The sequence below is a fragment of the Punica granatum genome, chromosome 2 (genome assembly GCF_007655135.1).
Source record: "Punica granatum isolate Tunisia-2019 chromosome 2, ASM765513v2, whole genome shotgun sequence".
Taxonomy (NCBI): Eukaryota; Viridiplantae; Streptophyta; class Magnoliopsida; order Myrtales; family Lythraceae; genus Punica; species Punica granatum.
Genome location: NC_045128.1, coordinates 373,023 through 396,868, shown reverse-complemented (window position 1 = coordinate 396,868; position 23,846 = coordinate 373,023). Strand labels below are relative to the sequence as shown.

General features: G+C 35.6%; 3 protein-coding genes and 1 pseudogene across 4 annotated transcripts; 3 read left to right on the top strand and 1 right to left on the bottom strand.

Annotated features, from left to right (window-relative positions):
• Positions 1–5,914: 5,914 nt before the first annotated feature.
• On the top strand, positions 5,915–7,296 carry LOC116194760 (stellacyanin-like). Its single transcript, XM_031523648.1, has 2 exons — positions 5,915–6,280; positions 6,674–7,296. Exons 1-2 carry the CDS (start codon positions 6,064–6,066, stop codon positions 7,045–7,047), a joined length of 591 nt encoding a protein of 196 aa, XP_031379508.1. The 5' UTR covers positions 5,915–6,063; the 3' UTR covers positions 7,048–7,296.
• A 1,403-nt stretch (positions 7,297–8,699) lies between these two features.
• LOC116194761 lies at positions 8,700–10,063 on the top strand (annotated as a pseudogene).
• A 372-nt stretch (positions 10,064–10,435) lies between these two features.
• LOC116197388 lies at positions 10,436–13,550 on the bottom strand. Its single transcript, XM_031527530.1, has 5 exons — positions 13,366–13,550; positions 13,129–13,263; positions 12,850–12,964; positions 12,537–12,651; positions 10,436–12,382 (listed from the first exon to the last, which is right to left on the bottom strand). Exons 2-5 carry the CDS (start codon positions 13,227–13,229, stop codon positions 11,412–11,414), a joined length of 1,302 nt encoding a protein of 433 aa, XP_031383390.1. The 5' UTR covers positions 13,230–13,263; positions 13,366–13,550; the 3' UTR covers positions 10,436–11,411.
• Positions 13,551–17,778: 4,228 nt separating this feature from the next.
• Positions 17,779–23,212, top strand: LOC116194376 (BRAP2 RING ZnF UBP domain-containing protein 1). Of its 2 annotated transcripts, none has more exons than XM_031523187.1 (11): positions 17,779–18,235; positions 18,514–18,622; positions 18,731–18,845; positions 18,968–19,065; positions 20,100–20,206; positions 20,312–20,561; positions 20,804–20,857; positions 21,924–22,067; positions 22,221–22,285; positions 22,531–22,565; positions 22,707–22,759. In XM_031523187.1, the coding sequence occupies exons 1-10, from the start codon at positions 17,964–17,966 to the stop codon at positions 22,532–22,534; spliced, it is 1,218 nt and encodes a 405-aa protein (XP_031379047.1). In that variant the 5' UTR covers positions 17,779–17,963; the 3' UTR covers positions 22,535–22,565; positions 22,707–22,759. The 2 variants fall into 2 exon arrangements, with proteins under 2 accessions (XP_031379047.1, XP_031379046.1); XM_031523186.1 differs by lacking the exon at positions 22,531–22,565 and adding an exon at positions 22,840–23,212 and having other exon boundaries at positions 17,781–18,235; positions 22,707–22,761.
• The last annotated feature ends 634 nt before the right edge of the window (positions 23,213–23,846 follow it).

Sequence of the window (23,846 nt, the reverse complement as noted above, 5' to 3'; positions counted from 1 at the left end):
CTTTTAGTGTTCAATCTTTGTATTTTACACGGATTCATCCTTTCAAAATATTTTTTAAAATAATTTTCTTCTTAAGAATCTTAAAAACATCGACAATAGTTTAAAATTTCACACAATAATCTTTGAATAATAACCTTCGATGAAATTGGACTAATTAACTTATTCATTATTTTTTTAATTTCTCTTACAAATTTGATTTATACATTTTTATACTCAATTTCACATATTTTAATTTCTTTCACATGTCAATAGTTTATAACTTAGTCCTAGATATGATCAACTAATTGTTTTTAATATAAGATATAATAATATCCAATTAAATTTTTCATTGTTAAAATTTATATTTGATCATTTTAATCCTACTAACTATGATACTATTTAATGTAAAGTTAAATCAATTTTATCTCATTTATATATAATAATATCCAATTACATTTTTCATTGTTAAAATTTATATTTCGACCATTTTAACATACTAAATGTGATCCTATTTAATACAAAGTAGAATCAATTTTATTTTTTATATATATAAATTTATATGTATATGGATGGATGGATATGAATGGATTAGGTCAATGTAAATTGAATTAATAATGTGGCTAAGCTATAGGTAGCTGTCAACTCGGTTCCTCCCCAGCGACCTGAAACTGCCTTCCTTCAGCGGACGAGGGGGGCGGTTTCCTTTTTAACTCTTCCTACATTTATACCTCTCTCTCTCTCTCTCCCTCTCTCTCTCTCCACACACACAATTCAAGATCACGACAGTATATATACAAAAAGGGAAAAAAAAAAAAAAAAAAGAAGTTACCCCGGCGTATCCATATAACTATAGCCACTATCCTTATACTTTTCTATTTCTTTCGGTATCTATAATTAATGTTTAATCTGATTAAAATCACAGGAACTTAATCAAAGACAATATACGGTCACCAAAGTGTACACGAATCTACAAATTCCAAAAACTGAACAACTATTGGAAATTTAATGTATTATATAAGAAACAAATAATTTTTTTCATTGAGGATTTGTTCTCTAATTATTCTTCGATTTATTTTCATTAATTATTTTCTTTCAATTGGATGGTGTAATTAGTAATAGTATCAAAATATTAGTATGCCCTATATATGATACCTCCCACGTAATATGTCCATTAGACATATATATATATATATATATTGGCTAAATAACTTGAAAAATTCCAAGGCGATGGATTTATATTAGGACTATATCATATTGCATCTTATAGTATCACTTCTTGCATATTCTATGATTTCTTTTCCTTAATTATGTACTTTCAAATAATATGTTCATAAGATATATTAGAAGATTTTCTTCTAATAGATAATATTCTAAATAAGTTGCCTAATAATAAAACAATACTTATGTATAACAAATACATATTTATTTAAAGGGAGATATCTTCTACTTAATTCACATTCCTTATTAGTTTCTCTCACATTACAGATCATGACATTTTGTTTGGATGTATATATATATTCTTATCTATCTTTGATTTCTTAAACTCTTAAATATTGTTCTTATATATCTTAGATTTCTTTGCCGAAATTATATATTTTTCATTATTGAGATAATATTTTGCATGCTATCATTTATATTTTAGAAATTTTATTTATAGCCAATTTTTAATTTTTCTTCTTCAGTATCAATTTTTACTCATATTATTCAATAGAAAAACATTAACGGAGTCTAAAGAAATTAGATAGGTAAGAAAATAACTAATCTCATATATGATATGTAACATTTATAAATCTTTAAATTCAACAAAATCACTTTTTCTAGGAGAGAAGAGTGACAACCAAAGTAACAATAACTGATATTGACGAAGGACAAATCATATGAATCCATATATAGACATAATTAATTCAATATTCACGTAAACAATATTTTAAAATAAAAAATAAAAAGAATTATATATTTAATCAATAAGAGAGCCTACATAATGTGCGGGTTTTCATCTAGTTTATGTGGGTTTCAACCATTTTCTTTACCCTTATATATCAACCAAATAGTTAATTAAGATACCTATCCACATTAAAACCACATTAAAGTCCTTCTAATTTATGTTTGTATATCAGCTTGAGTAGTGGAGACGAGATAGAAAATCAAGCTTATGGTTGAGAAAGAGAAGTAAGTGATCGGATTAGAAATAACTCTAGGGAAAGTTGTATGCTCTAGGTATCTTATCACCATTGGATTATCATTTTTATTTTCTTGCTTAAACTTTGTGAGTCAAATCATTGGAAAAACGATCATCTGAATAAAAGCTGACTGTTCTAATCCTAGTACTTAGTGAAGGTCTAGATCAATTCTCGTGGGAATAATACTCTACTCGCTCTTTATTACTAGTTTAATACGTGCACTTGCGTAAATTGATTATATTTATTGCAACAAGTTTTTGGTGCCGTTGCCGGATATTGATTATGTGCTTTTTGCTAATTAGGGCCAAACAATTATTTTTAATTCAAATTTTTATTTCAGGTTAATTCATTTTTTATTTGGTCCTTCCATTTAGGTGATGGTGTCGGAAAATATGTAATAAGGGTATTTCTGGGAACTCAAAAGTTACCCCTTCTCTAGTATAGTAATAATAGATATATATATATATATATATATATATATGTAAACCTGAGATATCTTCCTTACAAAATTTACAGCATGAGAGAAAGATGATCTAGCGTAATGATGCACGTACTCACATGATGACCATGAGGTTCCAGGTTCGACTATTATAATGAAACTATTCATGCTCATTTATTATTTATTGTGTGATTTCTTTTTTATTGTTCTAAACTTATAAGTCTCCTTTATAATAAAATTTTTTACATGGATATTAATATTTTCAAATACATATTTATACCATTATAAAACCAGAAGTCTTCATTCGTCTAACTTTCATCTTTCCGAAATGCCCTTACACCAAATGTTTCAATTTATAAGATGCATCAGTGATATGGTTGTAATTTCAAAAAATACCTGCCAACCGCTTCCCAATTTTTTCTCTCCCTCTCACTTGTCTCTCTCTTCCACTCCCTCCCAAAATAACCAATATACGGCACCTTTTTTACCCAAAAGAAAAACAACATTTTATTATTAACTATATATCATGATTAATTATAATTTTTAAAATTTTTTTAATTAAGTGTCATGCGGATTTTATAGTGTATGGAAGAAATAAAAAAAGAAAAGAATATTGCAATCCATTATGGGATTTAATAAAGCTAGCGCGGGCATTCATCTAGTGTATATACATATACATATATTTATATATATTTAACCGGCCTGTTACAGTCTATCGAGGCATTGATGAGGACAAAAAATAATTAAAGCTTCTTGCATCGTGAAGGCTCTGGAAAAAAAAAACGAAAATGGAAAAGCCAAACATCATTATTGGGATTACTTTATGAATAAGGGACCGGAGAGCAATGTCCGTTTAGGCTCCAGTCTCTTTCCATGTTCAGTGCAATAAATACACACACACACACACACACATATATATATAGGGAACATGAATCTCTTTTGCCTCCATGCATGCAATGTATATATATTTTCGGTCGATAATTGAATTTATTTCTGCAACTCCATGACTTTGTTCTCATTGAACTCTAGTTTTACAAATATGATTTACCTTTTTATTGGTTGATGATGAGCTACAAGTAAAGTAATGAGTATATATAATATAACACATGATTATTAGTTGTCAAATTATCTAGCATCCTCCTCCTCCTCTTCTTTAACTTCTCATATTAAATTAATTTGATATATATTTTATTAAAATATATATAATAAAATAATTCCTTATTTAAAACATATAATATTAATGGTTAATAATTGAAAATACAGATTATTTTAATCAATGTAATAAAGATTATGTAAAATTGAAATATAAATTAAGCAAAGATTATGTTCATCAATACAACGATGACTATGTATATGGAATAATCTTTAAATTTGATTTATCAATCAATTCATTCATTTTTATGGAACACAAAATATATTCCATAACACATAAACTGTATGTAAAATAAAATCATATTCTACAATAACATATGGATAATCTAATTTTTTTTATATGTGATCATTTCGTGTCAGTGCTAGGTTGTGTGCACTTTGACTAATCCACGTCCATGATATAGTCAAAAATAGGTCATTCATACTCGGTCTTCAACATCAATGAAAATATTTTTTTCTTGAATATAAAAATAAAATAACAATGCTAATAAATTACATTAAAAATCTAAATTTTTTTTGGCAGAATTAGAAAAAAAAAATGTAAGTTTCCAAAACGAAGCACTTAATAAAAATTCTATAATCCATGCATGAATTATGAGAATAAATAAATTTGATAAAAATGATAAGTATATTTATGTTAGTTTAAATTGAAACTTTTACAATAGGAGCGTTTTATTATGTCTAGAAGATATATATAGTGAACTCAAAGTGTCATAGCGTCTTTTATAATTTTAATATTGAAAATTACATTATTTTAGAAATCATAAAAAATCAAATTAATTATGTTAATTTTGGCTAAAATAGATTTGCTTGCTTTATTTTCTATTCTTATTCGTACGTACAAGATATAAGTTTAACTACTTTTTTCGGTAGATTAAGTTTAACTACTTTCATATCGATAAAGTATTCTAGTAAACAAAAAATAAGTATTTTGGTAGCGATAACTCGTGAATTTAATATTTTTTATTCATAAGTAACTTAAATATTAATTAGAGTGAAATATTATATATTTTAAAGAAATTAAATTAAATTATAAAATATATTAATATATGTCACGAATAATATTGAAGTGGCTAATTAAGATATAATGCCATAAGTCATCCTATCTCCCAGCTAGCTCGTATGTGGTCTATCGCGAGCATACACACACACACCCATGTGCCCATGCTTTTTAAAATCAATAAACCCAAACTTAATTATTAGTTCTAATTATCTATGGAAACAGCTGATACACACGAATATTAATATTGACGTGAACACATAAAATCACTACAAGAATACTAGTGCAGAATATTAATCTATCCATATATAAGCTTGATAACTACTTCCAATTGGACGCCTATTAGTATTATTTAATTACTCTCTCGACTCGATGACATGCAATAAATTACTTTGGAGGATCTATATATAGAGAGAGTAAAATTGCCTTCCAAAAGCATTACCTCCGACTCTTATGAGCCCGCATCGCATATATTTAATAAGGATATAATGATTAATTTATTTCATTCATCAGTTATTTATTTTTAAAAATTTATTATGTTCTTATAAAAAATTGAAAAGAAAAAGAAAGAAGATTATATGCTGCTATTCTTTTAGCCTATATTTGATTGTTGTTTATCAAATATAATTTGAGAGTACTTATATTATTTTAAGAATACATTTTTACAGTATCAATACATCTATATCTCTATATATTATAAAATACACTATTTGATATAAGAGCCAGCTCTTTCGAAGAAATATAATTTAAAAATTATTTAACAAATAAATGTAGATATTAATTTTTAGGTGAAATCTAATACCTAGATTAAGTTATATATATAATTTTTAGTGGGGACAACAAACAAATATTTTGTAACCAACCCCTTCATGCATGTTCATTATTATTATTATTATTTTAGAATTGATGCATATGGTATAAACGAGAGCTTCTCGATTCATCAGACCGTTTACTTTTGTTTTATATTTTGATCCCACCTCCTGGCCTGTCACCATTTAATTAACCTTAATAATTTTCTTAAGTGATTTGAAAGTGGGAACAGGCAGAATTAATACATAAAACATTAAAATATATTTATATTTTCTATTATAATTTGGGCCAAGGTCAAACCAAAGCAAAGCGAGAAAAAAGATGGCAATTTCCGAGTAGACACCTCCTCGATCGATCGATCGGTCGTCATGTATATTCATTGAATTCCATCGACATATATATATACATATATATAACCCACCACCAGGAGAGGCCACTACTTGTTCGCTCACACACACACCTCCAAAGCTATATCTGATCTCTATATTGTTATAGTGTTGAACATGATGATGAGGATGATGACGATGATGAGAGTCTTCAACATCGTTAATGTTGTTGCAGCACTGATGGTTGTGGCGGTCCTCCTGTCAATCCAGAGGGTGGAAGCAACGAATTATACAGTGGGAGAAGCCGCAGGGTGGAGGATACCTCCGAATGGCGCCGCATCCACCTACTCCGACTGGGCCAGCAATATCTCCTTCCAAATAGGCGATGTTTTTGGTGCGTGCGTGTAAGCGTATTCAATATTGCCTGCCAACTCTCTAATTATAACTGATACGCCATTGTAGTCCGTTGCAGTGCAGAAGATGCATTCTTCTTCATAATTAAATTGTCATATCAGTTAAGAAGCATTAACTGTTATTTTATTTTTTTTCTTTTATAGATAATATAAGAATTCATCTATATCGGTGAAGAACAAAGTACACGGGTAATATACAAAGCATTAACTGTTAATTTCCACGATACTCGAGATTTCCAAACGAATTTAATTAAGCTTTGACTCTGCAGTGCTGGTGATCTATTTATTTGCAGTACGCGTGTATATGTATACAGCATAAAACTGATGTCCAATTCGTATATGTATGTGTGAGGGTCTTTTCATTTCCTCTGCAGTGTTCGACTTCGTGACAGGCTCACATGATGTAGCTGTGGTCACACAGCAAGACTACGATGCCTGCAGCACCGCAGCTCCCGTCGATCTCTACAGCACCGGGCCTACCGCATACTCCCTCGATGTCTTAGGCAACTACTATTTCATCTGCACAAAAGGTAGCGGAGCGTCCCACTGCCTCTCCGGTCAGAAACTAGCAATCACTGTCCCCTCGAGTCCAATATCTCCCTTCCCATCCACGTCACCTCCGACAAGAGCCTCCGCGACTCCTCCTCCTCCTCCTAAGGACAACGAGGGCAGCCCATCACTTGCCGCTAATTTGTCGATGATCATATTCATATCCATGACCATGAGCTTCCTCGGCTTACTGTCTTAGGAAGAAAAAACTAATTTGGAAATGACGCCTTGTGAACTCTGGTATATGGAAATCTAATTGGGCCCCGACTAATTCAGTCTAGCTGAGTGAACTCACTGAGGGGTAAAATCTCCCAGCATGAATTTTCTGCATTTACAATGACTCGAATCCGAGATTTTACTTAAGTGAAACAAGTGTCGAGTCGCTTGAGCCAATCCATGTCGGTAAAGAAGGTTATTTTTTCAGATATAACATATATGCCTTTCTTTCTCCGCCGTAGTTGCTTGCTGAATTGTACTAGTATTGGGGCACAGGCTTTGTATTATTTGGGCCTAAAATTTGGGCCCAATGCCTAATAATAGTTGGGCCTGGAAAAGTATAAATTGCATGGACTGGAACATTATTACTAGGTATCACTGCAACCAAGAATTGACCGCTTCATTCAATCGTGTACTAAAAATGCTCATTCATCTAATCTCTTTTTTTTTTTTTACTGAATAAAAGGCTATGTCGGGTTATTAGCCCGCTGTGACTGCCCCAACTAAGGGAACTTAACCGCCACAGAATGTTCATTTCATCATAGCTCGCTGAGACTTTAGCCCAACTTGATCACCGCAGTTCCACTAAACACTAGTGAATTAAATCCAAAGTCCATTGAATCAAGTATTATGGACCGGCCACCGCCATTCCATAATACACCCACATAGTGGCGAGCTCTACATCCTCGGTGATGTTCAAACTCGTGATATTCAAGTGGAGCACTTGATGCATAACCACTAGACTGCCGTGCTAGTGGTACTCATTCATCTAATCTCATCTCATCCCCCAAATAAATTTGAGCTAGCGAGCTGGCTGGCTGGCTGGTTGCACTGGACTTGCCTGTAATCATTTGCAAGCCGATGATAGATCACTAAATCAGATCATCAAGGGCCTCGGCAAGGCATGCTGCATATCCTTTTGATTTGGTTTGGCAGAGTAATGTTGGCTGCATGCATGAGAACTTGAAACATGCACGGCGAGCGAAGAAGATTACCTAATCACAACGTGGATTAATATGTTGACCCCATAATGATAATTATTAATCAATGATAAATGATAGGTGGTAAATTGCGGAAGGGAGGACGTCCGTTGAGCCTACCCAGTTTGACTTTGACCCAGTCGGCATATGAACTATGTATATGATATGAAGTAGACAGCCTTAAAATTTGCCTAGTCCCTAGCTAGCTAGTTAGGTACTTCAATGTTCAAACTATATATTAAGGCAGCAAAGCTAGGTAGGAGCTCATTGATCTCTATCGGGATCCGCAGCACAGCTAGCTTCTTCACTACAGCAGGGCTCGACCTGCAAATTGAGAGTTAAAACTGAGATGTGAAGACAGCATGATGTAATGTGTGTGTGTGTATATATATATATATATATATCTATATATGTCCATATATATCACTTCAGTAATTCTATTCTCCATCGAATGGGGAGAAAAAGTCAGAAAGTAACCCATCCCCTCCCGTCCCCTCCCCAAGGATTTTTTCGTGTGTGGACTGGACTGTTGTTATTATTATTATTATTATTTGATAATTGGGTAGAGGAAGGGACTGAGGGACGGACGAATTCATCGTCTGTCTTTAACATAACTTCTAGATAATCAAAGTTGGCGCCAGTCATCTCTTAACAGCTCAAAAAGTCAGGAGGAAGGGTGAAAAGGAAACCCCCCATTCCCATCCCCATACCCTTTCTATTTGTTCATTCCAGGGGCCGGGTCCTCCCCTTTGTTGACCGACGCCATATGTTCACTCTTATCATACAATAGTATGTATGTATGTATATATATAATAGCCACCCCTTTCAAATTCCAAGACCCAAGAAGAAAAGATACATCCTCCAATTCCATTAGCAGTTCCTATCCTCGAGTTCCTGAATTATTTACCCCGGGGGGGCGACCTGAAGGAAAGAACACAGACAGATCGAGCAATAACTAATGGCAGCTCGAGTGGCTTTTATCTGGTGCGTGGTTGCTGCTGTGGCTACCTTGAATGGTGCATCCGCAGACACTTACACTGTGTGAGATGAAATTGCTTGGATCATTCCTCCAGGCGGCGAAATTGCTTACAGAACCTGGGCAAAGACCAAGTCCTTTGATGCCGGAGACACAGTTGGTAAGCTTAGCAAACTGCAACTAATTTCTTCTGTATCTGTATCCGATCCTCTAGGGACAGCATACATCCATATATATGACGAACTTATAAAGGAACCAAAGCAACTTATTATGTATGTGTATATATATATATATATATATATATATATATCTCAACACAACAGCATGCATATACTCCCACCTTATGTCCATTTTCCTCTTCTTCGACTAGCTGTGATGATGAGATGATTATATAGTGAACGGGACCCCGGACGGGAGGTCTGTTATCAATTGCCCTGCGAGGGATTGATCCCTGCATCTGATTTCCAGTCTCCAATTTCTCAGTAGTTTGGCTTTGATTGTTTCCCCGAGTTTTCTTCTCTAACCTTTAGTTCAATGAGAAATCATTCGTGAACTTCTCTGATGTTTAACCACCTTCTTCTTCCTCTCACAGTATTCAACTGGACTGGGACGCATGATGTAGCTGAAGTATCAGAGACAGACTATGACAACTGCACCAAAACCAACCCCATCGGCACTATCCAATCAACCAGCCCATACAGTGTGACGTTGAGCTCCAATGGCTCTCGTTACTTCATCTGTACCGTCTCGACTCATTGCGAGATGGGCCAGAAGGTCGCTCTCACTGTTGGAGCTGCTTCATCTCTCACTGCCGGGGCCCTCGCTTTCTTTTGTTCTGCCATTGTATTCTCCCTCTTCAGTCATCTTTAGATGTCCCTTTCTTCCTACACTGTATCAGACTTTTCTTGTTCATCTGTTATGTTACTGCTGATGAAATAATTTACTTCTATTGGAGTGATCAAGATCAACTATGATATGACCAAGCTGGGTCACTGATTGATGATCAGTTGACGTGGACTGATCATTTAACTTGTTTCCATCAATATTACTTCTCAATCACGAGGGGGGGGGGGGGGGGGGGGGAACAGTTTGTCTTTCTGTCTAGTTCAAGATGAAATCTGAAGGAAAACATTGTTAGCTTATTATAAATGAAACTATAAAGAACAACTCATTCTACTTGGCACACGCGCTTCCCTTATAACTAGGAAAAAAAAAAAACAGCCATCAACACGAGCTCTGAACTGGGATTAGATTAGTTACATGTTCATGTGCTCAACCACAAAAGAGATGAATCTAAAATGTGGGAATGAATTGAGCCAGACCCTGATGAATATACCGAATTCGTCATTAGAAGTAAAGAACCAATCGACATATCATTTTAGTAAATTCAACATTTCAATCAAAGTACTAGGTAATTGATCCGAGAGAAACACAACCCATAAAGTGGGCAAAACATGTGATACGACCACTTTGTTAACATTTCACTCAAGAACGTCACCGACAATATGTCCTGTATCTACCTGTTGAAAAATTTCCATTTGATCAGGCATAAATCTTAGTCACTAAGTCCAATAAGCATAAGAAGCTCTAGACGAAAAAATAGGGAAAAAAAAGGACCTCCCCTAACGCATACAAATGAGGGAGGAAAATTAAATCGGAGAATTCTTCAGCAGTCGCAGCAGCTGTCCTGGATAAACTAGGATTGTTTTCGCCGCCCCGTTTTGTCCATTCAGTTTATCTCTGGGATCTTGATGACCTACCAACTTTGAAAGCCAGGAATTTCAGACCTCAGAGTGCACGCCCTCGGAACTTCTGTCAATCCCGACAGCCCGTGCATTTTTTGATGCTGTAACTCTGGATGTTCCGGAAGATCCCCTCTCTTGATCCTTCCCTTCTTATGAGAACAATAAGCTCATGAACTCTTCAGATAAATACGAACTGGCAGTCACAAGTATCAGAGACCACCTTACATCAGTCCAACAACAAGCCAATTGCACGCTGTAGAGATGCTCAAGAATGACATCTCAGGCTATCCACAAGAGACAAACTTCATTGCCAATGCATATTTTAATAACATACGTGGATAAGCTGCATCTAATATGAAGCCTGAGGAGTTCCACCCTCAAGATATATTGGAAATGGTGAAGGAGGCCCAACACCATCGACCTTAGCAACCAATCAGAAGTTGTGAGCTCAAAATTATTCGCGTTTACTGCCTCCTATGAATTTAACTTGCAGCTAAGAACAGGTAAATAGCACGAGTTGTCTTGGTCCCTGGCCCTTCAGTTCGATTATTTACTGTCTCTTACGAACTGAACTTGCAGCCAAGAACAGGTAAATGGCAGGAGTTTTCCAATACATTCAACGCATTCGTACCAACGTGGAATATGTCTAGGTCCCTGGTCCTTCAGCTCGACCGTCGTTATACCAATTTGATGGAAGCTCAGGTTGACTAACATATGGCACATTCTCTTGAGAGTCGTCAAATATTGCCCTGCGCTTTCTAACGGTTGCCAAAAGATGCCTATCTCCATCTTCAGAAGACCGCTTACTTGAACAACAATTGGAGGAATAGACAGAACTTTCCAGAGGCAAGAAAGTGTACTCTCTGTTCATTCGCGGTCCCTCTTGGGAACCATCTAACCTGGGGTCTCTTCTTTCCTGAGCTGAATTGCTTTCCATGATTGTACTTGATGCTGATGGTATGCCCAATCGTAAAGACAAATCACACTCCTTCCCAATAGACTTGGGTTCAGTTCTCCTGAAATCTGATCCAGCAACAGCAATAGCGGTTGAAATGTTTTCAGCATTCGTCTGAGAGGCAAAATGGTTGTGCAAGATACGAATATCAGCAGGCTCCATCGTAAAGGTTCTGACTGGTGTGCCAGCAATGACGGAATCAGAATGTGGTCGGTCCAGGATCTGGAAGCTCGACAGAGACTCCTGCTGAACTTTAAAGTTAGTTCCATAGTACAATGGGTAAACTGAACCCAGGTTCATCAACTGGTTATGGTTACAACCATGAGGACAACTCTCAGACAAAGGCTGCTGGAACTGGAAGTGGCAAGGCGAAGCTAGACTATCACTGTTGGAATCTGACACAAGAAGGCCTGAGTTCACAGCTTCAGATCTCATGAATCTTGAACGGTTGTCAGGGGGAACAACAGGGGGGAACTGAGGGGACCTGTCATTAGCAGACTTATTATTGTGATTATGATTATGATAATGATTATCTGAACTCCTACAAGGGTCAGGAGGAGGAGGAGGAGGCCCTTGTGGTCTTGGCGTAAGGTAAATTCTTGGGTTATTATGGCGTTGGCTTCTCGAAGCTCTCTGGGGAACACACCCCAAATTCAGAGCAGCTGGAATTGGAAAACACAAAGTTTGTAATAAGTTACCGAAAGAAAAGGAGACAGCTTTGAGATGAGAGTAACAAGATGAGAATCGTTTTTTTTTTTTTAAGAGGCAAGAACTATAGAATACATAGGAAGGAGAAAAGGGAGAAAATTTTTATACCTTCAACACAAGGGGGCAAAAGTTCACCAGTTTCAGTGGTTTCATCTCTCCTGATGATGGTGTTGATGGCATCATTGAGTCGGTCCCAGAGAGTGTCAGGATTGGAGTACTCGGCCTGAAATTTGTTAACGCAACGCAACGCAACGCAACGCAACAGAGAGTACATTAATTAATCACACGATGCATCATATCATCACATCAACCCCAAGCAGTCCCAGTCAAAAGCAAAGAAAAGACGGATCTAGTGTACGTAGTAGGTATGTAGAATGTGAGTAAACAGTAAAGCAAGGAAACGGGGGAAGACGGAGGAGACCTCGGAATTAGCTTTGGAGTACATGATTTCCTCAGCTCTGAGGACGACGGCGGGGAGCTTGCTCTGCCATTCCCGGTTCTTCATGGTGGATGAGGTGTGAGTTTGATGAGCCACCCTGAAATGCAAAATCCAGGAAGAAATCAGCTTCTTTCATTAATTGATTCTTCGACCCACGAATATATATATGTATGTATACACACAGAGAGCGAGCGAGAGAGAGAGAGAGAGAGAGAGAGAGAGAGAGAGGAGGGGTTTGGGGATGAAGTGTGAGTGAAGGACCTGAAAATCTGCTGAATGATGGAACCTCGGATGGGTTGGTGTCTGTCGCTGTGCCAAGCTCGGCGGACGCACTCGTAAGGTCTGGGGCCGGGCCTTGGCATCTTTCAGTCCTTCTCCCTCAGCAGCAGAAGAAGCCTAATCGGAGCATGGCAATTAGCTTAGCTTTGTTGTACACAGGAGGAAATTAGACGGGAGGAGGAGGAGGAGGAGGAGGAGGAAGAGAGTACGAGGTACGACCTTCTAAGAATATATTATGTATATATACGTATGTAGGTGGGGTTGGGTGGGTTTCGCTGCTCTCCGCTACACTAGTCTGAATCACATCACTCGTTGATAGCATAGCACAACATAGTAGAGTTGGGTAGAGTATATATATATATATATGCTAGTCGAAGAAGAAAGAAGAAAAGAATACTCTCACTTTATATCTGTGTTGCGATTTCTAAGCCAGCAGAACGAAGTCATCGCTCCCCCCTTATAATAAGAATACAAATTTATTAATCCAATTACAAATTTACATATTTACAAAGGTTTACTGCGAGAGACATACACGCAGACACAGACAGAGTCGGAGAAGGAGACAGACGCAGCGTTTGTTTTTTCTTTGCTGCTCCCTTCTCTTCTCTTCTCTTCTCTTCTCTTCTCCTCTTGCTATATTACAATTAAATTATTACCCTCCCTTTACCCAATCCTAATATTTTCAAGTCCAATTATCCCTTACTAATATAATTCGAGTCAAATCGACCCATTAACTCTTTAAATCAATGATTGCTCTTATTCACATAACATGAATTTGAAACTTTATTTAAGAAAAAAAATAAGTTTCATCCCTTGTTAGTTCCTAATTTATTTTCCCAAAATAGCATCCTAAAATGAAATAAATAAATAATTCCCCAAAAGCATTTAATTTTACAATGGATTGGTTGGTGGGTGGGTGAGTGGCTGCCTCGTTTTCTTCTCTATTAAAATAGTTTCTTTTTCTCTTTTTCAGCTCTCATTCTTTTTAGAAAAATTCTTGCGACCAATCGCTAATATTCAATCCGCTATCCAATTACAAAATATTTACTCTTATTGTGCAAGAATTTTGATTTTTGTACAAAATATAAAAACTCTTGTACACAAGAGTAAATGTTTTGTATTTGGAGATGACTCAATATATGTGTAATAATATATTGATATTGATATATTATTGCTATTTTTAACAATTTATAACATATATCTTATACAATAAATTTAGCGAAAAAAGATCGCGTTCTATCGCATACATTGCATGGGCTTCACGAATAATTAGTTTATAGAATAATGTTATTAGCTTTTAAAAGTATAAATAATACATGATTTTAATGTGTAATTTTAAACAAAATTAATAAAGTGCAAATATTATTTTAATATAACATATTTTTCCATCGATCTATTCTTCGTACGAAACACCAAAATACGATACTACATTAATGTGTACTTTCTCATGAATACAATATACATACCAAAAATCTAAATGCTACTTAAGTATATTATTTTAAAAAAAAAAAAACAGAGAGAGAGATCTTTTCCATTTCCAGTTTCATTAGATTCCATCTATCTTCACTGCCATCGGTTGTTGATGGAATTGTCTCTATTTTTGGAGTTTCTTTTGAAAAAATTAAAAATTTTTAAAGACATAGACAGAAACTAAGTTTTTAGGCCCGTGTGATGCGTGGATTTTATAAGCAAAACAAAATTAAATTGAATTTATCACATTAAAAATTAAATTGAATTTATGACTGTTGATGCATATTTTATAGCTATAGACGTATGTACCAAAAAAAATTTAGTTTTATACTCTATAAACTTTAATTTGGTAAATATCAAATTTACGTAAACCAATTATTATTTGAGATATTGATAGCCAACATTTTGTGTAACATAACCAAATAGATCAATTCATATACCAATTTAACTTCTGAAAAGTAGATGCAAAGATCTAAAAAGCAAACGTCCGATTTTATATGATAAAATTACATCATAAATATAGAAAATAGAAACTTATTTAATTGAATAAAATTATAAGGAGGAAACAAATTTCAATTAAATTTACAACTAGTATTTATGTTAAGGACTTCTAAAAAGCTAATATTTCAAAATAGATTCGATTGTATTTCATTAGCATAAATAATTAAAAATTGTAAATAGATTGGATTGTATTTCGTGAGCATAAATAATTAAAATAAATAAACAAATACGAAATTTTACAAATCCATTATTATTAACAAAGATGCTCATATCTGATGAATTTTTGCTTTCAAACATATATTATATTGAACTTTTCTAATCCATTATATGATAATCAAAGATTTAGTGTCTTAAATTATTTATTCAGTGGAAAAAATCATGTAAGTTTTAATTTGACGAAATAATATAAGGTTATGTGTGTGTGTATATATATATATATATATATATTGATATGGATATACACATTTACCTTTCTAACCCTACATTATTTAGATATTTACCTTTATAGCCATATTTATTGTCTTGTAGTCAAGTTTATACATATATATATATATGTGATTTTTTGTATGTAATTAATTGAATTGTATAAAAAATTATATTTTCGATGCGCTTTAGAATTATCAAGTAAATTTTTCATTTTTGAGGAAGAATATTAATAATTAATTAATATATACAGATAATGTAAACTAATTGGGAACGATGCGTTGAATTTGATCCAACTAAAACATAAGTGAAATTCGTGTAATGGAACTAAAAGGATACTTAATATGGAACTAAGGGTTTGCTAATTGAGCTTAGATAATGCGTCCTCTTCGCACTTTTCGACTTTTATATAAGAAGAAAAAATAATTTGCCCTCGAGTTCTAAGGACAGTAAAGGTTTACCCCCTGACTTTTCAAAAGTTGCATATTATCCCCTAACCTCTATGGAAAATAGACACTTTATCCCCTCGGTTAATATTCCGACGAAATCATTTATAATAACAATAACAACAACAACAACAACAATAATAATAATAAATTTAAAAAATAAAGAAATTAAAGTTGGGGGTCGGGAAGGTGGGCCTCCCCACCCCCTAATTGGCATTGCCAACCCCCCGGCAACGTCGATGGGGGGATAAGATGGCCGGCGGAGGTTCCCCTCCCCCCGATTTCAGGAATTCCAACCGAGGTTTCGAAAATTGGGGGTGGAGGAGCCCCAGCTAGCCATTCCATTCCCCTCCCCCCTCCCCCCTAATCGACATCGGCGGGGGGCTAGCGACGCTAATTCGGGGGCGGGCTGCCTGACGCACCTCCCTTACCCCAAACTCCGATTTCATTTTTTAAAAAGTTTTATTATCATTATTATTATTATTACGTCGGAATTTTAATCGATGGGCAAAGCGCTAATTTTTTATAGAGGTTGGAGGGTAATGTGCAACTTTTAAAAGGTCAGGGGAAAAACCTTTACCACCCTTAAAACTTAGGGAGGCAAATTGCTTTTTTCTCATATTGTAATTGATTGATTATGGGACCGCTCATTATTGTCTCGATTTTTTATGTTTCCTTTTAAAAAGAATTTTATAATTTTTAAAACATATACATATAGATTTGTGAGATTAATCGTTATTTTCTCAATTTCTTGAGCATTTTTAGAGAACGAACTTTCAATTTTTACTTTTTAAAAACATATAATTAATATTTGTGGGACCGATTATCATTTTCTTGAGTTTTTTAGCTTTTCTTAGAGTAGAAATTTTTTAATTATTTTAAACAAATAGATATATTTATGAGATCGGTCATATTTTCTTTTCAAAATATAAATTAAATCATATTTTCACAAATATGATGTGTTACATATATTTGCTTTTCAAAAAGCAAAAAAAACCATATCTTTTTATAAATATATGTATGATTTATCATCTATATTATATTTTATACGATACATTATAAATAGCGGATGTACCACACATAAATCGTGGCTGATCCAGCTCTAAAAGATTTTCCTATCACTAGAACTCTTCAACTTTTCATGCGCGAGTTTACTTTAGTATGTCCCCGATTAGAATTTTGAATTTGTGCTCTTTGGTCTTTTATTTTTTTCTCACACATAAAATTTTATAGAACTTTTCAATTCTTCAATTTTTTGTATGTGATATTAACCTAAGATATGATGTAAAGCCAAATGAATCTTGACAATGTTTTATTTTCCAAGACTTATATTGATTTATCTTCTTTTATGTAATTTCTTTCTTTCTTTATTCTTGAAATTAAATTACCATTAGCCTTATATATATAATAATATATTGTTATTGATATATTATTACTAATTTCAACAATTTATAACACATAATTTATATAATAAATTTAACGAAAAAGGATCACATTCTATCACATGCGTTACATGGATTCCAGGACTAGTTAGTTTATAAAATAATGTTATTAGCATTTAAAAGTATAAATAATACATGATTTTAATGTGTAATTTAATTTTTGTTCTAATTATTTTATTAATATTAAATAAATAAAGTGCAAATATTATAGTAAAATAACATATTTTTCCATCAATCTATTTTTCGTACGAAACACCAAAATGTAGCACTTTCTCATGAATACAATATACATACCAAAAATCTAAACGCCACCTTAGTATATTATTTTTTTAAAAAAAGAAAGAGAGAGAAAGAGAGAGAGAGAGAGAGAGAGAGAACTTTTTTATTTCCAGTTCCGTTCGGATTTTTTATTTTTTATTTTTTTTCCCTTTTTCTCCCGCTAGCAGTCATCCGCGAAAGCCTTTCGTTTCTTGTTCCCGGCTCCGGCTCCGGCTCCGGCGAGGCGAGCGGCATCCGGAAGTGCGGCCAGCCAGCCATGTTCTTCCTCAGAGTCCACTCTGTGGACACGGAGCACCCCATCCCGACCGACTACAGCGACTTCACCCCACAGTCCCACCTCCCCATCTTCACCGAGAGGAGAGGCATCATCCACCTCTTCCGCTCCCTCTCCCACGCTCCTCTCTCCAGCCCGACCTCTCGATCCTGCACCCTCTTCGTCGTCGCCGTCCCCAATTACTTCTCCGACGACGACTTCATTCGCTTCTGCGGATCTCACATCGATCACATCTCCCACCTCCTCTTCATCAGGTCCGATTCTGTTCCAAATAAATAATCTCGCACTCGCTCCAGTCCTCAAATCTATGGTATAATTTATTTTATATATTAATTTATTCGTCTTGTTCTGTCAATTTGAATTTACTCATTCTATTCTATGTGATGATCATGAGTCGGGAGTTGTTGCCTGTGCGCTGGAAGTGGACACAGCAGCAGAGTAGAAAGTTTGCTTAAACTCTGGCTTAAGTTGCGTTCGGGTGTAGCATTTTCTTATCGTTGGAATGAATTCACTCGGTGTTCATCTGCCATAGGAATGACGGGATCGAAGATAGGTACAGCGTGTTGATCAAGCTTGTTGATCAGATGAAGGCCGATGGTTTTTATTGCACTTTCAATGGAAAACAGTTCTCACCATCTGAGGTGTGCCAATTGCAATGAGTTGCTCTGCTTCCTGTTGTAGATATAGTAGTCGATCGCTAGGTTGTGGACTTACTCGTTACCTGGTTTAATTACTAATAATTGTTTTAGGCAGAAATATGCCACATGTTGTTCATGCTTGAGGTGGAGTACACCGAGTCAGCTGATGTTGCCGGCACACCTCCTCCTGGGTTTACCGAGCTGCCAACTTGCCCAGTTTGTCTAGGTCAGTCAGAATGCCAACCTCCTTATGATTTTCCATCACCAGACTCCCTATGAGAATTTCCAAGATTCTTTACCGACAATTGAAACTTCCATCTTTTCCTTTTCTCGGCATTTTGATGTCAGAGAGGTTGGATCCAGACACTAGTGGAATTCTCAGTACAATTTGTGACCATTCATTCCATTGCTCATGTGGTACAAAGTGGACTTATTTATCTTGTCAGGTTAGTTGACTGTTGCCATTAATTTCCAGATTTGCTGTTTTTCTGTTCATTCTCCTGGATGAAAGTTTTGAGTGGCTAAGGCTGCATGCTTTGACCCTTCTTCTAATATTTTGGTGTAATTCCATTTTCAGATGATGGATATCTGATGATGTTTCTTGTCTATCTATTTCTTCTTTAACAATGTAATTGATGTGCACCTGATGATACTAGAATCGTTTTGTTTTATATTCCAGAAACAATATTTCTCCTTGGCAATTTCTACTGTACCGTTTGAACTTTCATTGCGTATTCAGCATCATGATACTGGGCCTTTTCTCTCTATCCAGTTGTCCCAATAGTGTTAACATATGTTGCATTCCTGATCAGCACGGCACTCCATAGTCCATATAGAATGACATTGAGAAACAGAGCAACTTGTGAAAAGGACGATGCGAGGAGAATGAGAGCATCTCCAATGTTGTTGCATCGGTATCGTTGACCTGTGATATAATGTCCTGGAATGAGGTGGCGACAGATCATCTTATGCTTTCTTAGTATGGTGGGATTTGGGTGGAAAGCATGTTCTTTTGTTTGCTGGGGAAGGAAATGGGATGAGAGTGTTCTCCCTCCATTTCCCTCCAATATGCCAATCGTCAGCCCCCCCAAATTGAAGTGCTTCCGGTGGAGAAATTTGAACAATGAAATGAAGTGATTCCAATTTCCTATTTCTTATATCCTTCTTCCTTCTCCTTCCAAACAGAAGATTCTCTCCTTTTCCTCGTCTCTCCTGTCCACTCATCCACCACTACCGGACCAAACAAGGAGGACCATTTTCCTCTCCTTCCCCTCCTTTCCTTTTCTTTGCTTTGCAATCCACTTGTTAACTGAGAGTCTAAGAGGCATCCGATCAGATCATTATCTCCGGTTCTCGTCTTATTTCACACCATTGAAACTGTATAAACTATGTAGTTTGTTATGCAGTTAGGAACCTGAACTTCACAGAAATTCGGGCTCTGACCATTTCTTCTGACCGGCTATAATTTTTACTTTGCCAGGTATGTCAATTGTGCCAGCAGCAGGATGAGGTGCCAACATGCTTTATATGTGGAACGATGGAAAATCTCTGGATTTGTGTGATATGCGGTTTTGTTGGATGTGGAAGGTGATGCATTCAGTTCTTGTTTTGACAGTGTTATTCTAGTGACTTAGTATTCAGTTAAATTTTTACTTAATTGCGGCTTGTACAATTTCTTCTCCATTATTTCAGGTACAAAGAGAAGCATGCTATTAGCCATTGGAAGAATATGCAGCATTGCTATTCTCTTGATTTGCGAACACAACAAATATGGGATTATGTTGGCGACACTTATGTTCATCGGCTCAATCAGTCAAAAGCTGATGGAAAACTGTCTGAGACGAATTCCCGTTGTGTATCACTCGAAGGAGATTGCGGCACCTGCGGTTACAGTGAGGATTCTGGAATTAGTGGGGCACTTTTAAACAGCAAAGTTGAAGCCGTATGTATTGGTGGTGCATTGATTTTTAATTGGTTACTTTCTGGACTGTGTGGTTAATCTTTGCATTTGGTTGGAAAAATCTGCTAATTCAAGTATCCACAAACTCACATCACATGAAAAGCCAAAAGAAAAAGGGCTGCATCGCATGTTAGATTACTCTTGCTTTTTCTTTTGAAATTTCAGCATAGACTATGCTGCATGTACGGTTTGCTTACTTGGCTTTCTCTGTGCATCTTTTGCAGATATTTGATGAGTACAACCGTCTTCTTGCAACTCAGCTGGAGACTCAAAGACAAGTAAGCACAGCTAACTATAAAGTGTAAACAGCATCCATATAACCAACTCTTCTCTCTCCCTCTCTTCACTTGATTGTTTATTTATCGGTTGATATTGGTTGAAATGCTATACATATTCGATGTATGTCTCTGCTAGAAGAGGAGGCTGGGCATTTAATATATAGCAGTATATTTAGATTTTTAATTAGGTATAATCAGGAAATAGATGTACTTCTTGGAGCAGCAACTTGAATTTTTAATGGATCTCTGTATTTGCAGTTTACACTTGGTTGTTTTCCCCTCTCTAAAGTTATTCACCTTAAAGTTATTCATAAGTTAGATTCCTGAAGCCTTTCTGATAGCCTCAATTTGAGAGAGTTGTTATGTTACTTAGCTCCATTGATGCTCTGTTGTTGCAATCTGAACATGCACCTCTTTTTATCTTGGATATAATAGAACACACTTATATAATAAATAAATAAATAAATAAATAATGATAATAATAAAAAAAAGAATTCTAGGATAACTGCTGGACTATGATACTAAGGTTAACATACACTTCCTTTAAAGATAGTTTTCCAACTGTATAGCAGTACTATCTTTGTTAATTGTTTTAAAGAGGATGAGCGTGAAAACAATCTGGCATGGCCGATGGTTCACGGAGGTGAAGAGAATCGGTTGATTGCTTCTGAGCCAAAAAGCTACTTAAACCTACTTCTACTACAGTATCACTCTTTTGTTTTGGGTGAAATTTGGTTATGATATATCACATTTTGCTGTTCGAAGCCTGACAGTACAAGTACAAAGCTTTCCTTATTAACCAGATAATATGTTTTAGATAATCGAGTATTTCATTTGCTGCTAGTGTACTTTGTAGTGTATGTGTTAATAAAGCCTGTACTTGTATCTGTTTTCATCCGAGGAAAATGCTAACAATACTTACCTCATATTTTCTGAATTATTATGTACTGCCTTACCTCTATAATCACTAATCAGATAGTGGCTATTTTCTTCTTGCACCTTGTTTGTATCTCTGTACGACTCAAATATTCTAATTATATAATCTGCTGATTTTGCTTGATTTCAGTATTATGAAGCCCTTCTTTTAGAGGCCAAAAGCGGAAAAGAGAGTTCTGTAGAAGAAGCAGTAGAGAAGGCTGTGACTTCAAAAGTGCAGGAGATCCAAAATAATCTGGAAATTTGTATACAGGAGAAAAAAACTGTTGCAGAGGTTATTTCGTATTTTTCCTGCGATCCTCATTTTACCATTTGTCAGATTGGTTTCAACTTTTGATGTAATGCTGGCAAGGTTGGGGAAAGCTCTGCTGCTAGTTATTGCCATTGGGTATACGCTAATATAGCAATGCTTTGTACTTTTTCTCAGGTTAATGAGAATCTTATAAGGAAGCAACATATCTTGCGTAAAAAGGTCGAGGAGATGGAAGAGAGGTATTTTGCCTTCTTTTTTACTTAGGAGTCTAGTGCATTCTGGAACACCGGCTTGTTTGGACAGATTACTATTGGCTTTGCTCTGCAAGAACTTGTAGCTGCAGCTTGAAACTATAAGGTCACGTGTCTTGATATTTAGGGGAGGCGTAACTTTTTTGGTAATTCGAAGATCATGCATTGATAGCATACAGTCCATGGAGTGCAACAAAAATTGTTGTTTATTGTAGTTATTGCAATTGCATTAGGTGACTGTTGATTGATCTTGGTGGTGAGGTATTTGGTAAGTATCTCTGTCGATTGAGTAAAATATGAACTTATGAAGTGAATGGGACTGACCAGTCTCATTGTTGCCGTCACTTACTCTTTGCCCCTGCAGTGATGTGCCATGAATTAATAAAGTTGAATTCCTGTGTCCTGTCAGGGAAGCGTCATCATTGAGATTGAAAGACGAAAAGATACATGACCTGGAAGAACAGGTAACATGAGAAACTAAAAGATGTGTCTTGACATTAATTTACATATGCACTCTTTGATTGACTAATTTCATGTCTCAGATTCGAGATCTCACTGTATATATTGAAGCCCAAAAGACGCTTGATAACATGAAAGACGAAGATGGCGTAAGAGGAGGAACTCTTTTACCAGTCCAATCATCCTCCTCCGTCAATAGCAAAAGACAGCCAAAGTCGAGCCGGAGACGGAAATAGATGTCTCCTCCTCACAAGGAAATACCAAAAGGTTGGTGAGTGGGTTCTGCCCAAAGAAAAACCGGGGGTGGGGGGTTTGGGGTAGCACTATTTAGTAAAGGGTTTATTTTTGTTTGTATGCTAATTTTGATATTCTTTTCTGGTGAGATGTAAATAAGCCTCGCGAGCTCTTGTTGATTATTATATGGGTTTGAGACAGTAGCACTACAATTTCCGAGCACAGTACAGATAGTAAGGGGCCATGTATTGGGCACATGATGCGGCGCTGCTGAATATGGGCCACTCTTACCATGAGTGTGTGACCTCAAATCAAAGTATGAGATGCCGGCCAATCGACTACTCGAACTTGGCAGATCATATGCCAACCAGTTAATGGTAACTTGTATTAATATCTAGGGCATGCTCGGTGAAATGCCAAGTGCAAGCTATGAACCCCATCCCATCCTATGTAGTGTTAGCCAGTGGGTTAGGCCCAGTTTGGCAGACACAAAACTCGCATCAGAAATGCATTGTGCCCTTCAGAATAGACCCAAAGTTTCCCGCCCTGATTTGCTTCTTGATAGATAAAATGTCCTAAAAACTTACCTAAATCTTTCGAACTATATATAGTGTTTTCTGGTTGAAGCAAAGCAAAGATTGGGAGGGGCAAGGGTTCATTCACAGAAAAAAATTATAAATTTTTTTTCTGTTCTTTATTAGGCATGTTCATGTTCCAGAAAAGAAGAGTTTATATATATATTTTAAATTTTTAAATTTTTTTTTTTAAAAAAAAAAAGTGGCTTCAGGATCCGGTGTTTGGTCATGAGAGAATTTGACTGCATTCAATTAACACGAAAAGAAGAGAATGGAACGGA